The following is a 14,457-nucleotide window of genomic DNA, read 5'->3' as shown; positions in this document are numbered from 1 at the left end:
ATGATGTTTGTTCCACATGACAGAAAATTGAAAACAAAAATGTGTTTCAAGTAATTTCTTAACAATCAATTAATCGATAATCGATTAATTGTGAACATCCCTAGTTGAAATAATCTCAAACTTTGAAATACTCTGTGTTTTCTGAGCTTGGGGCAATAATTATCAAAATTAAGATAGAAAAAATTAAGTTTATGTGAAATTAGCCTTGAATATGTTACATTTCAATTTCTTAAAAATAATGATATATAAAAAAATATTATTTTTTCATGTTACTCTAGATGTCTGAGCTGTACCTGTATTTGTTATGTCTGTAAATGCTGTTGGTTAGATTAACAGCATGCTGCTACAACAGTCTTTTTGACTGTTTCTGAGGCAAAGATTCACTGTGAGTGATATTTATGTCTGTCAAAAGACAGCAGGAAGAGACTTTCATCAGAAAACATCATTTACACATGTACAGGACAAGATCAGCAAAGAGATAAAAGTTTGTCCACAGAGGTTGCCAAAATCAACAAAAACTGAGAGTTCTTCACAGGAGCTTTAAAAAACTGCATAACAACAAAACTGATGTGTATTTCAGTACGAGCCAAATCTCCAAGGTACCAACCCTCGACACAGAGTGCAAAGTAACACTCATGTAATGTACAGGAAAAAGTGTCAGTTTCTCTGATGTGTGGATTATTCTTTTAGCTCCTGGAGGACTGAAGCAGCAGAATGCCTGGATGGAGTTCAGTGCTCTCTGATGTATTGCCAAGTTCAGCAGCTGAGACAAGAGCCAAGAGCCACTGGCTTAAAACCTGAATGTATTAGGACTAATAGGTGAGTGCTATTGACCCGTATTGACACTTGTCTTAATGAGGCACAGCAGATGAGGAGATACAACGATACTGTGTATGTGTGTTTGGGTGTTTGTGTGTTTGTGTGTGTGTGTGTGTGTGTGTGTGTGTGTGTGTGTGTGTGTGTGTGTGTGTGTGTGTGTGTTTGTGTGCGTGCGTGCGTGCGTGCGTGTGTGAACAAGTGTATATGCATATGAGATTAGGCTACACGGTATTGTAAAAGCTGATTCTGCAATGTCCTTCCTTCCTACGATATATATTGCATTATGAGAAAAATACATGAATTTATAGCAGACAATGCAGTGTATTTACTTATGATTGATTCAAACTTTCAGTGATACTATTATACTATTTATCTGGACGTTTAAGTCTATGTCTTGCTTTGAAATCAGATCTCCCCCTCTTTCACCACACTGTGTCCAGCCCTGCAACAGCAGCTTTAACACCCACATGGAGAAGCAGAGACAAGAGGAGGAGAGAATACAGGTGGAAAGATGTTACTTCATAAACTTTATTCATAAACACAATGGACTGACCAATCAATCCAACATTCAGTAATTTTTGAAAGTCCAAAATGATGTTTAATCTGTGTTACCAGCCTCATGATAGTAACTCTTTCTTCTGCACATGATTTTCAACACTGCACTGTTCCTACTAAAACGATGCATTTCAACCAAGAGTTCCGGGGTCTTTTAGCCCCCAGAACTACATTCCCTGGAACTAAAAGGTTCCTGTGGCCCCATTGTTGCCTGCATTTCGACCACGGGTTGAAGTCCCCGGTAGATTGTGCAAATTAGGCCAGTGACGTATGGAGAAAAAAAAATGATATTAAATAATATTTTGAAATCTTAATATGAAACTAAACTAGTATGCATTCCTAGGAACTCCCTTTTTTTTTTCAACAACCATGTAAACTCTACAAACACCGTTACGTTTAACCGAAAGTCCCAGGACCTTTGAAAAGTACTACCCCCAAGCAGGGGCTTTTCAGGGGGGGAGATTATCTACACCTTGAACTAAATTTAGACCCTGGTTCCTCCGGTCGAAACGCACGTAGTTCAGTGGTAAAGTCCCTAGTTCCGGAGTAAAGTTCCTGCGGTTGAAAAACGCCTAAAGTAAAGAATCCACGGTCCTAATTATCAGTCCTATTGTGTGCCTACAATGTTAACCAGCACTGGGACAAGTAGGAATACACTGTCTTAAACACTGTCTTGCTTAATTGTGTGTTTGCCGGTATCATTGACGGCAGCATTACATGCATGTTTACATTCTACAGTCATGTAACACACAGACACAGACTCTGCATGCACAGCGGTCAGTTCTGTGTGTTCAAGTGACGGGCTGCATTAAAGTGATAACACATATTTATAGATTAATCCTGGAGAAAGTAGTGACAGCATGTGTGTTTCAGGTCATATGGCTGACAATGTGAGTGTTGCACATCTCAGTTTTAAAAGGTCAAACAATATAACATTCAGTCTTAATATGAGGGGAGTAAATCACTTTCATCCCCATACAATTTAATATCTTAGAAATTAAATTTACTTTAGTTGGATTCAACTTCAAAGCATAGAAATGGCATGAATCAGAATCAGGGCTTATTGCCAAGAAGGTTTACACGTATCAGGAATAGATTAAAATATCAAGCAAAACAAGACAGTAGGCAAACTGAGTACAAACGATTACATGTTTACATATACAAACATTTTAGTTATGATTTCATAAATCTATGACTCACTCTTTTAGACATTCAATGAAGGTGTGGTCAGTTAATATATTCATCTGCATATCTTGGAGATGAGGATATGTATCAATATTTCACTTAGAATCACAGATATCGAATTGTTGATCACTAAATAAATAGATCCATCAATACTTGCATTGTTAGCGCTTGTGTGTGTGCACGTCTGTGTGCGCGCATGTGTGTGTGTGTGCACGTGTGTGTGCCCATGTGTGTGTGTTTGCATGTGTGGGTGTGTTCTTCAGAAAAAAAAAAAAAAAAAAAAAAACTTGTACATTCTTAGACATGATGTAACAGAAGCAGTGGTAGCAGATTATTGACCTCAGTATTTTCAGAATATTTTCATTTTTTGGTAACTTTTGTCTGAAAACAAAGCAGTCAAAACACACTGATGCAAGTCATACATGTGCAAATTATACCTCCTAGTTGTCTCACTGGCTGTGGGGAAGCAAGTGCCAACCAGTGCACATGTAGTCCCCCCCCCCCAAAAAAAAAGCTGTGTTGGCACTGGGCTGCAAACCACCCAGGAACCTCAAAGACGGCTGCGCAGTCTGGGGAGCGCAGCAAGCCATGACTGATTCAATTACCATCTGCGCTGACCTTCACTCATTCAAAACTCACAGCGACATAAATGAATCAAATCTTGCGCCTCTCGTCCACACTATCGCACCGACAATCTGCACCTTCCATCCTTCCCATCACGTTCCATCAGAGGACGGCCTGCGTCAGCACAATCTGCTCCTTGATGCTCACACTGTGTAACCTGATGGTTACAGCCGAGCCACACTGCCAGCACGTGAGAGCCAGGTCATTTTGCAGGATCAAGAAGACTGAGTCATAGAAATTAATCAATGACTGAGGCGTTATTTAAGGAGTCTTGAAACAGGAGGAGAGTGTTGTTTTTCAGTTTGAACCATTGCATCTTATGTATGCAAAAATGACCCTCTTAGAAGAGCTACCTATATGAAGTAGCTAGCATAGTAAGGGCAGTTTACCATAACACACAGCTCTTTTCCAGCTGTTATCAGGCCAATGGTTCTTATGGGCTATGGGCAGCCTCATAGGGGTGTAACAATTCATCTACTACATCGATGTATCAATTCATATTCCTATGATCCGACTACATCGATCTGTGCTCGGCAAGTTGGTCTTCCTGATGACATATATCGATCTAACATCGTTTTAAAAAGTAATAAATCGATTGTATCGATACTAGGAAATAACGCATTGGATTTAAGCACGGCAGACTTTATATGGATGTGGTTTTTTAGCACTTTTAATGATAAAGATGTTAAACGTTACTCAATTCAGGCTGCCTGTCTGTGACGTCATCGCCACGCGCCAGCAGACAACAAAACAGCATGGCGGATGGCAGAGGAGAAGCCGGTGAGTGAGAAATTATTAAGTGGCAACCTCCGGTCTAAAAATATGAGTCCAATGCGGAAGTGCTAAAAACTGCAGTTCATCGAGGATCCACTTGAGGCTGGCTCCGGAAGTACCAGAAACCACATACACACCAATTCATAAAAGCCGATCTTCACAGCAGAAATAAACATGTTTACAGCCTGGTACAAAAGACGAGCGTGGTCTGGATAGCTCATTTCTCGATCGGCACACACTGTACAGGGGGTTAATTTTTTTCTAACGCGGCAATGTCGAAGATATTGAGATTACAAGTCTTCCAATGAGAGGTACAGCTGACTGCGGGAACACTGTAGCAGTTGGCTAGGAGGCTCAAACTCCGCCTCTTTACGTCACAATCACTCGACAGCAGCAATATGGCTGACGTCGACGATTGGCCTCAAAACAGCGCTTCAGAAACAGATGGGTGACGTCACGCATACTACATCCATATTTTATACAGTCTATGGAAATGATCAAGCCACCATTGCGGTCCATTGTGTGGAAACACTTTGGCTTTTGCAAAGACGGAGATGTTCTATATAAGTCACTCGCTGTTTGCAGGATATGTCCACAACAACATGACAAATCTATCTAACCACCTACTAAGGCGCCATGGGATTTCACACAACCTTTGTATACATAATTTATACCTGATTCCCTCACAAGAAACAACAGGCATCTAGGACTGTCCAGTATCAAGGTATTTATTTCACAGTCACACTGGTTGAATTTTCGGCTAAAAAGTTACTGAATCGATTTCAAGTCACTGAATCGTTTCAGGGCAGATCGTTCTAAATGAACCAATATTGTCCTTTAATTGTATCGGCAACCGACGAGTCATGATGAGAATTGAATCGTTGTTAAAAAGAGTCGTTACACCTCTACAGCCTCACATAAAGCCTCAAAATGCCCAAACGATTGTGTCCTAATGCTCCAAGTGTCCCGGACAGTTGTCACATAAACCTGTCAACAACTTCCTGTGCCAAAACAACGAGCCCCAGGTTAATTAACAGGCATGGTTTGACAGAGCTGATTACAGGAGTTTAATCACATCCAAGATATATCTTCATCACTAATTACTGATGAAGTGATCTTGTGCTGTGACTCCACCACACCTATTTATCAGATGAGCTCAATGACACTGAATGAATGAAGTGGTGGCCATGTGAGATGAATTTTAAGAGCTCTAAAAGGGAATACCTTAGCCTGGGAAAGTAGAACAAACACATAAGCAGTCTTATGTAGGGTAATAATCTGCATTTTCATCACAAAATCAGCACCAGTGTACATGTTAATAGTGAAGTCTAATTCAATAAGAATGTCTACTCAGATTTTCAGTTGGCCTTCTACATAAGGAACTCATGCATACATTTTGTTTTGAGAACTTGAGAATAATATTACAAAATGCAATCAGCTCAAAAGCTGACATGCACCACTGATGAGCAACAGTGGGAGCTGATTAGAGAGGTGAGACAGCAATGAGTATCACCACAAAGAAAGAAAAAAAATGACAATCCACTGAACTGAACTATTTATCTTTGGACGCTTGCTAAATTAAATTATTCCACTCATTGCTCCGCCACTTTGCTCTATTCTTGAAATTGCTTTTAATTAGACACGGATCTGGTCACATTGCTGATCAGCTTCTGTTTCCTCAGGCTGTTTTTGGTAAAATATTTGCTATGCTGCAGTTCAGAGCAGGCTCAGTTCACCCAGCTGAACACATCAAGTTCCTGCAGTTTGTTTATCATTACTGGTACTTGTAATTACAGGCCACTAAAAGATTCACATATGGTTAAGCTGCTTCTTTGCACACAAACAAATAAAGGCACGTGCCTTCTCTGCTGTGCAGTCATCCAGCAGCTAATGCAGGGTTGTTGTAAACAGCTTTTCTTTGTCAGATGAGTGTTTTAACACCATTCAAATTAGGCAGATTCTGGGGGCGTGCTGGCCTAACGGTCTAAAGGCGGGTACACACTACAGGATAATTGTGCTGATTTTTGTCCCGATCTCCGCCTTACGATCAAAGCCAGCAAAGGCCTGCTTGTTGGATGTTTGCAAACAACATGGTGTCTGATTTTCCTTTTTCCTGTGCTGTGGGGTGTATTAAGAGTGAACAAACAAAAACATGACACCGGTGAAAACAAAACAAAAGTCTCTTGGACCTCCGAAATGGAAGACCAACTGGTTGATTTGTGGCAACAGCATGAATGTTTATATAACGTCTCATCCAAAACCTACCACAACAGGACGGACAAAGAGAAGAGTTGGACCGAAATTCCGTCCGCCATGTTTGTTTACACCAAAGTCACGTTTTACTACGTTAGATTTTGAATATTGAGCGTGAAGAACCTGATACTCTGCTGAAGAATCGGTTGGTGTGTGGTGTGCTCCGTAGTGCACACCACACTATAAGATCAGAAGAGAGACATATTGTGCTTTAAAGAATCCTGTAATGTGTGCCAGCCTGAGGCGTGCACCCCATATACAGAGGCTATAGGCCTCGTCACGGAGTTCGCAGGTTCGATTCCAGCCTAGACTATAAGCTGCATTTCCTTCCCCACTCTCTACTCCCCACATTTCCTGTCTCTCTTCAACTGTCCTGTCCATTAAAGGCAAAAATGACCAAAAATATAAATTTTTAAAAAATGGCAGATTTCGAATTGTCTGTAATCACAAAATATTACAGTATCTCCAAATAAAAGTGTTAGCAGTTACAAAAATTGTCAGATTAAAGCTGCTGTTGGTCGTTGTGATATAAACATCAGTTTGGAGAGAGATATCGAATGTCAACACTACCCCAACCCACCAGATTTCCCTTACTTCTCATGCTTATTCTATGAGGAAGTAGTGCCGGCTACCCAGCCATTCAGGACCACCTAGTAGGGGCTGCCACTCAACCAACCGGGACAGAGGGTGGAAGAGTAACTCTGATTGGTTCGTGGTAATGGGAATGGAGGGGAATAATAACATTGCTTGATACAAAGGCATTGAAAAACACAGAGATTTGGCCATAATCTCAAATTACTTCAATTACTGATGAGTACCAATGGGTATTACCTTTTTTCTTAACCCAGCAGAAAAAAAACTACCAACTGCACCTTTAATGGATTGGGTAACTGAAGAAACTATGTCCAGGGCTGTGATAGGGGGGGGCACACATTTTCAAACTTACTTATATCTTTGAGAATTCAGCCTCACTATTAGGGGACCTGTCGCTTTATGCGTACTAAGGTTGAGCTCTCTGTGTGAAAGGGGGCCAAATGTGAGGACATCCTCCTTGTGTTTTAAACTGTTGTTTTGAAAAAGAAAAAATACAGAAATTGCATTTTAAGCCCTGAGAAATTGCATTTTCTAATATCTGTTCTGTATTCATACACTAAGGGATTATCCATCATTCATGAAAATAATTGGCAGATTATTTCATAATGAACATAATCATTAGTCATCAGCTAGGCTTAAACATAATAAATAGATATTAAATTACATCTGTATCATGTATGTAAGAAAAAACAATGTCTTGAAGTGAATATAGATCTATCATCTGAACTTCACATAGATCCCTTTAATCACTACAGTCTGCACTCTCTTAATCCTTTGTTAAACAGCTGGTTTATCTTGTAACCCGCATACAGGCCAGTGACCCCTTTTGACAGACAGATAATGCAATTGAGGTTCAGACTACAGCAAACCGGCATACTTAATAAAATACTACTGAATTAACTGATCCAGTTTCATTTTTGTCCTTAAATGTAAAATATTGTTAAAATGTAGCTCCTGCATACGGGGCCATGTTTTTCTCCACTTCTAACATGCTGTCTGCAAGCTCTGCAGGGGACAACACGATTAGTTTGCAACTTGAACATTACCGTGTCATTGGACTGTGCCAGAATCACAGTGATCAACTAATGAATGTGGTCCCTGACTCCATTTTTTTGTGGGCTAAGAAGCTGTGATAAAATACTGGAATATAAAATGACTGCCTTTCAGTTTGACTGCCTGGCAACCTGCCACATAAAGCTCTTCAAATTCATGAGGAAGTCAAAGCTGAGAGGGGATTGAGTGGGGATAATAAGGCATAATATCCTAAATTCGTAGCATGTGTATTGCAATGTCTTCAATCATACAGAGGCATTCTTGTAAATTTTGGCAGAGAAATCCATCTGCAGAATATCTAAACCTCTTGTGTGAGGGGAGCATTTCATTAAGACATGCAGAATAACAGAATATTTCCACTCATATCCTTAGATGTGAAATACTCTGATGACAGATGATGAATCAGTGCTGACTGAATGATAACACTTGTGATCTCTTTTTATTTGCCGCATGCATCAGACTACCATTGATCTGAGATTGTGAAAAATACTGCAGATGAACAACTTTGTATCAGGGCCAACCACTGATGTAAATCATGTAGATCCTGGTCCTCAAACAGAAGAGGGCACAACCTGAGCAATCCAAATGTTTAAGTGGACATGGATGACATTTTCTCTTGCCCACACAGCGAAAGCAAAATGAGGATATGGGAGATAAGATGTTCAAAACTAAATCAATGTACGGGGACTTTAAATAGAAAGTCTTAAATATAGTGAGTTGGAGTGTATCAAAGACATTTTTCCCGCATCTACTCTAGACTAGTGTCATTTCAAAGTGTGAGCAGACTGCATAGACCCAAACAGTGAAGAGAACTGTCAGAAAAAGATAACACTTATTAAAAGTTGGCCCAACTTTCCAAGTAGTCTCAACTCTGAGGAGGCTAAGCCTGAACAAATACAACTCACTAGAAGGCAGCAACCACACTTTGCCCATGTCCGTTTAGTATTTGCACAATGTTTCTGTGTAATCATTAACTTTTGCGACCGGCTCCTACAGTGCAGAAATAGGGTGTAAAGGTTCCCAATTTATGACCATGCAATATTGACTTCAACAACACAGCATGTTTTCAAAAGCAGCACAGCATTTGAGAGAGAGTTTTGTTCACTCTGGGCAGTAAAACTGGCAATAAATACATTCTTCTTTATAATTAAGGCATGCATGGTTACATGCAAAAGGAATGTTATTTGAATATGCATGTGGCATGTTTAGACAGGGTATACAGGTTCTGGGGTCATGGCGGGTGTGTGCCTCACGGTAGGAGGGTGTTAAACTCACTTGATAAAGCAGCGTGCACCCTCAAAAGTATATCCTTCTTCCCATCCAGTAGGGAGGTCTGTGGGAGAGGGAGAGTTGTAGAAAACAAGTTAATGCAAAACTTTTGGAGCAAACAGAAGTTGTGTGCAACGAGATAGTAAGGTTGGTGCATTCTCAACTGTTAATTTGTATGCCGAGAAGCAGATATGCAACAACAGATCGGCAAAGTGAACATCTGTCACCATCTATTTTGAAAATCAATATTCCAAAGCTAGACTTCATGCCATATATCCTTACACTTCCCCGCTTTGTGATAAATGTAAACAATAACAATATGCTGGAACACTTGCCCATCATTTTTGGTCTTGCCCTAAATTAGTCTCCTTCTGGAACCTTGTGTTTGATTATAAAGCTTTTAATAAAACTATCCAGACCCACTTCATGCCATCTTTGGTTCAGTAGACACAAACCCTTCCATAGATAAATATTTAGGGCAATCTATCTCCTTATGTACAGTGTTGGCTAAACGCCTTATTTTACAAATGTGGAAGTCAGAAACAAGTCCTTCATTTCAGCAATGGCTCTAAGATTTGGGGAATGTTTTGCATTTGGAAAGACTGTGATACAAATTGGCTGCCAGAGAAAACACTTTCATGAAAATATGGAAGCCCCTTTTGGACAAATGGACGACCTCTTCCAACATACCTCCCTCTCAAGCCACCTCGCATTGCGCTTTAACCCTCCTAATGGCTACTCAGATGACACTTATGTTTTTAGAGCTGCCACCAACTCACATTGCAAAACGCCGATGCTTATGTTTTGTTCTTTGTCTTTTTTTTTCTTTCTCGTACTGTATGATTCTTATATTTGTGCTGTAAATTTCACCACCTCAACTACTGTCAGCATTATAGCATCTTTCTTGTATTTGTATTTTCTTTTTTAATTTCCTTTATGTCCTTAATGTTTGTCTTGTTTTTTTTTTTTGTTTAGTCTATGCCTAAAAATCAATAAAAAGCAAGTGAAAAAAGGAACAAAAAAGAATATCAATTGATGGTCCTTTAGTTTTCTTTGATTTTTATCAGGCAAAAAGGCAATTATTTTGATATTCCCAGCTGAATAGACCTCAAGGGCTGCAACTGGCATTCATTGTCACTTATTTTTTTGCCAGTTTTTCTCTGATTCATTAATTGCTTTGTCTTTAAATGTGAGGAAATAATCAAAAAATTGAACACTCGTTATGCTTTCCTCAAGGTTGATATAATGTCTTCACATTGCTGCATTTTTCTGAGCAGCAGTCCAAATTCCTAACAGATGCATTTAACTATTACATAAGACAAACCAATGTAGAAAATCCTTACATTTAAAAAACAACAACGTGGGAATACTGGGTTTTGACTTCTGACAGATAATCACAATATTTGAGGATGAATACTGTGGCAACTGACTAATGATTAAATGCCTGTTTCAACTTATTTTTTAGCCAGTTTTTCTCTGATTCATTAATTGCTTTGTCTTTAAATGTGAGGAAATAATCAAAAAATTGAACACTCGTTATGCTTTCCTCAAGGTTGATATGTCTTCACATTGCTGCATTTTTCTAAGCAGCAGTCCAAATTCCTAACAGATGCATTTAACTATTACATAAGACAAATCAATGCAGAAAATCCTTACATTTAAAAAACAACAACGTGGGAATACTGGGCTTTGACTTCTGACAGATAATCACAATATTTGAGGATGAATACTGTGGCAACTGACTAATGATTAAATGCCTGTTTCAATTCGGGGTAATTGAGAAATGCTATAAACCAGGGGTGGCAAACATACGGCCCGCGGGCCAAAACCAGCCCGCAAGAGGTTCCAATCTCGTCCGTGGATGACTTCCCAAAGTGAAACAATTACAGAGAAGACATTAGCTACAATTGTTCAAAAAAAGTAACTAATGTTTCAGATTTGTCCTCTGGGGGTCGCATACAACCATAGTGCTGATGGAGCTCAACTGAACTGCACTCTAGGAGAATATTTGCAGTTTGCATAATCCAGTGGAAATTCATCGACTTTTTAGAGACCAATCAACACTAAAGTTTTCGTATCTGTAAACTTGTAACAGCAGGAGCAGTGGATCCCCCTTTTTCGAAAAAAGGAGCCACATATCGTGCACATGTTTAACATACATAGGTCTCACTATGAGACTCATGGCGAAAAAAAACAGCTGTTTTTCTAAAAAGATAGTTCATGAAATGTGAACATTTTCAGAGTGTGTCTTTGCACTAAAACAAAGTGAAACATTTGGAGTTGTCCTTCTCTGTAGGTTATTATGTTACGATTTTACAGGTCTGGTCCATTCGAGATCAAACTGGGCTGTATGTGGCCCCTGAACTGAAATGAGTTTGACACCCCTGCTATAAACCTAAAATGTTAAACACTGCATTGATTAACAGAGGCAACGTGTGCAGATGAGTGCTTAGTGGCAGCTCCTCTAAGATGCAGTGTTCAATAACATGAGTGGGAATGCTCTGCAGAGACCTGAGGTTGAATGAGGAGGCTGCTACATGGTAACGTCACTAGTACTGTACACTGCAAGGATCTCATTTAGCTAAGTAACACACTGCGTTAATGACTGATTCAGAGTTTTTTAGAATAGTGGGAGAGAGGAAGCTCATTTTGTGGATTGCCAGCTACTAGTCTCTCAGTCTCCAGCAGCTGTTGCTCTTTACCTGTCAAATGTTTCAATCGGGTTGGCTTCAGTTCAATGCACATTTTGACAGAGTGAGATAAGAAGAGGACTCCGGCGTGTTAGAATACAAGAGAAACCCGGCATGACTCTGCTGCATGCTGCTGGTTGTTGTTAAAAGTCGTCGTCGTCGTTTATAAGTTTGCAAGTATATGTTAGACGAGGCTCACGCGGAACGTGGTACGAGCACAGACAGAGGTGAGAGGGCTCACTTTCCACAGCACGAGCGACCCCAAGCCCACTCATGTGTTCAGAAACACAGCATGCATGTCACAGCCTCTCTCTCAGTCCCTCTCACCGTGGGAAGTGTCGGGTTTGGGGCATATGTGCAGCCACAACAACACGACATGACGTCCAACATAAGAGAGAAACTTGAGCACGGTAAAGTGACACCTACCTGGAGTTTTCCTGTGCCCGGTTATTACCGCCTCGCCACTTACTGGATGCAGCCAGGTTGTACTCTTGGCTTCTTCGCTGTGGAGAGAGGGGAAAAGGCAGTCAGTATAACACGGTGACTTTGTGGGAATTATAAAAGGAGGGAAAACTCGAGCCGTGTTTCTTTAGAGAGATAATTACTTAATGAAGAAGACGCGTCCATCCCGGGTAACCCCATAACTCCAGGAAGAAGGGAGACAAGAAATCCACTCGGGTTGTAGATCCGCCGCCATGTCTGGCAATACTGGATGACAAGCGCGCGGCTCCGCTCTCGCGGGCAGCGCGTACACGGAAACCTTGGCAACCGCGGATGGCTGAGAGGAGGGCAGGAGCTCAGGGGGAGGGCAGACAGGTAGGTAACAAACTGTCTGTTCTTTTTATCTGGGAAAGGATTCATTGAACAGACATGTCCAAGAGGAAAGTTGACAAACATTACATTGTTATTTTTCTTCGTTGGATATTTATGGAAAAAAAACTTACTTTGTATTTATTTATTGCGCATATAGAAGAACAAAACATTGCTGTTCAATAACAGGAGCCAGGATATAACAGGTACATTCAATAATTAAACTAACCACTAACATGTTACGTGCCGGAGGAGCAACCTACAAAGCCCTCAATAACCTCGCCCCTTCTTACCTGACCGACCTCCTGAAACGCCACTCCCCTTCTCACCCCCTCAGATCATCAGATGCCAATCTCCTGTCCCCTTTCACCAAGTCCAAGCACCGCACCTTGGGGGACAGAGCCTTTGCCATCGATGCCCCGGCTCTCTGGAACTCTCTCCCTCTAAACATCGGCAACTCTGACTCACTTCAAAGCACTTTAAAAACGAATGCACTGGTTTTCGTTTAATCATTAGTTTTTCAATCTTTAACCTCTGATTGTACCTCTTTTAACTGACTTTGTGAAACATTATTTTTCAGTGGTTGTAACATTACTTTTAATTGTTGTCAGTTTTTAATTGATCATTATTTTTGGGTTATATCTTTTATTTGCTTGTCATGCATTTTAATGTTTATTTTATATGCTCGTCGTCATTGTAAATGAGGGCTTGCTCTCAATGATTTTCGAGTTTAAATAAAGATAATCATTATTATTATTCAAAAAACATTTTAGACCTACCTGTTCAAAAAAGCATACAACACATGACCTCTACCCTCGCCCCACTTCTGTCCTTGTTCTGTTTTATTTACCTGTTTTATTTTTACTTTTATTGTATGTAAAGCGACTTTTAGTATTAAGAAAAGTGCTATATAAATCCTATGAATTATTATTATTATTATTATTAAATTGTCCCTCCAAAGAAAACAATCAACACAAAGATAAAGTATCAATGTAGAACAGAATATCTACATACAAAACAAAAAAAGATTAATAAGATGGAGTGATATTTAAAACAGTGATGAAGAGAAAGGAAGGGGAAATAAAAAATAAAATAAAAAAACAGAATGTTTATTTATAAGTTAGGAAAGTAGGGAGAGTATGTGTTTGTAAATATGCATTAAAAATGCATATCATGTTGTATTACTTAACTCACCTAATAAAAGTGTATGGTTTGTTTCTTAGATGAGTTGAAATTTGTGTTACTTGTTATATGACCAGGTAAACTGTTCCAAAAGTGAGGGCCTCTGTATCTGATGGAAAACTGAGAAAAGGTCGTCCTGAAAGAAAGCTAGATGAAGTTTATTTGCAGACCTTTTTTGGTAAAGATGGATCTGAGAGTTAAACAGCAATAAATCCTAAAAGCTTGCTGGGAGTAAGTTGTGAATGTATTGAAAGACAAACGTATTCATTTGTAGACGGTGAAGATCAAAGATGGGGAGGATTCGTAATGATTGAAAAATGGGAGTAGAACTGAATCAGTTGGAAAATGTGATCATTTTAATAAAACATTTCTGCAGAGACCAAATACCATTCAGGTTACTTTTAAAAGTGCTAGCCCAAACAATGTTACAGTAAGATATATAAGGGTCAATCATAGTGTTTATCCTCTGTTTGATTGAAGCTATGTTATTGTGGCTTTTTGTGGTTGTCATTGCAGATGTTTTTTTACTGTGTGTGCTATTTTTGCCTTTTTCTTTTGTCTAGATGCATACTGTTCTAAACAAAGGCACCGCTCTGGACTGTGTGCAACATTGGGGGCAGGGCCGGATTAACCCGATATGTGGCCCCAG

At 39.8% G+C, this 14,457-nt stretch overlaps 1 protein-coding gene across 2 annotated transcripts in view; it reads right to left on the bottom strand.

Annotated features, from left to right (window-relative positions):
* Positions 1-13,010, bottom strand: part of LOC117814623 (pleckstrin homology domain-containing family A member 5-like) — a 123,272-nt gene extending 110,262 nt beyond the window's left edge. For both annotated transcript variants that reach the window (XM_034686073.1, XM_034686074.1), the window contains exons 1-4: positions 12,920-13,010; positions 12,422-12,661; positions 12,243-12,319; positions 9,133-9,190 (exon numbers count right to left, since the gene is read on the bottom strand). In XM_034686073.1, coding sequence (XP_034541964.1) covers positions 9,133-9,190; positions 12,243-12,319; positions 12,422-12,513 — 227 coding nt within the window. In that variant the 5' untranslated portion in view covers positions 12,514-12,661; positions 12,920-13,010. The remainder of the gene's footprint in view (positions 1-9,132; positions 9,191-12,242; positions 12,320-12,421; positions 12,662-12,919) is intronic.
* Positions 13,011-14,457: the final 1,447 nt, after the last annotated feature.

This window comes from Notolabrus celidotus, chromosome 6 (assembly GCF_009762535.1).
Source record: "Notolabrus celidotus isolate fNotCel1 chromosome 6, fNotCel1.pri, whole genome shotgun sequence".
In the NCBI taxonomy this organism is placed as follows: Eukaryota; Metazoa; Chordata; class Actinopteri; order Labriformes; family Labridae; genus Notolabrus; species Notolabrus celidotus.
The sequence above is the reverse complement of the archived record's forward strand: the minus strand, read 5'-3'. Positions and strand labels throughout refer to the sequence as shown.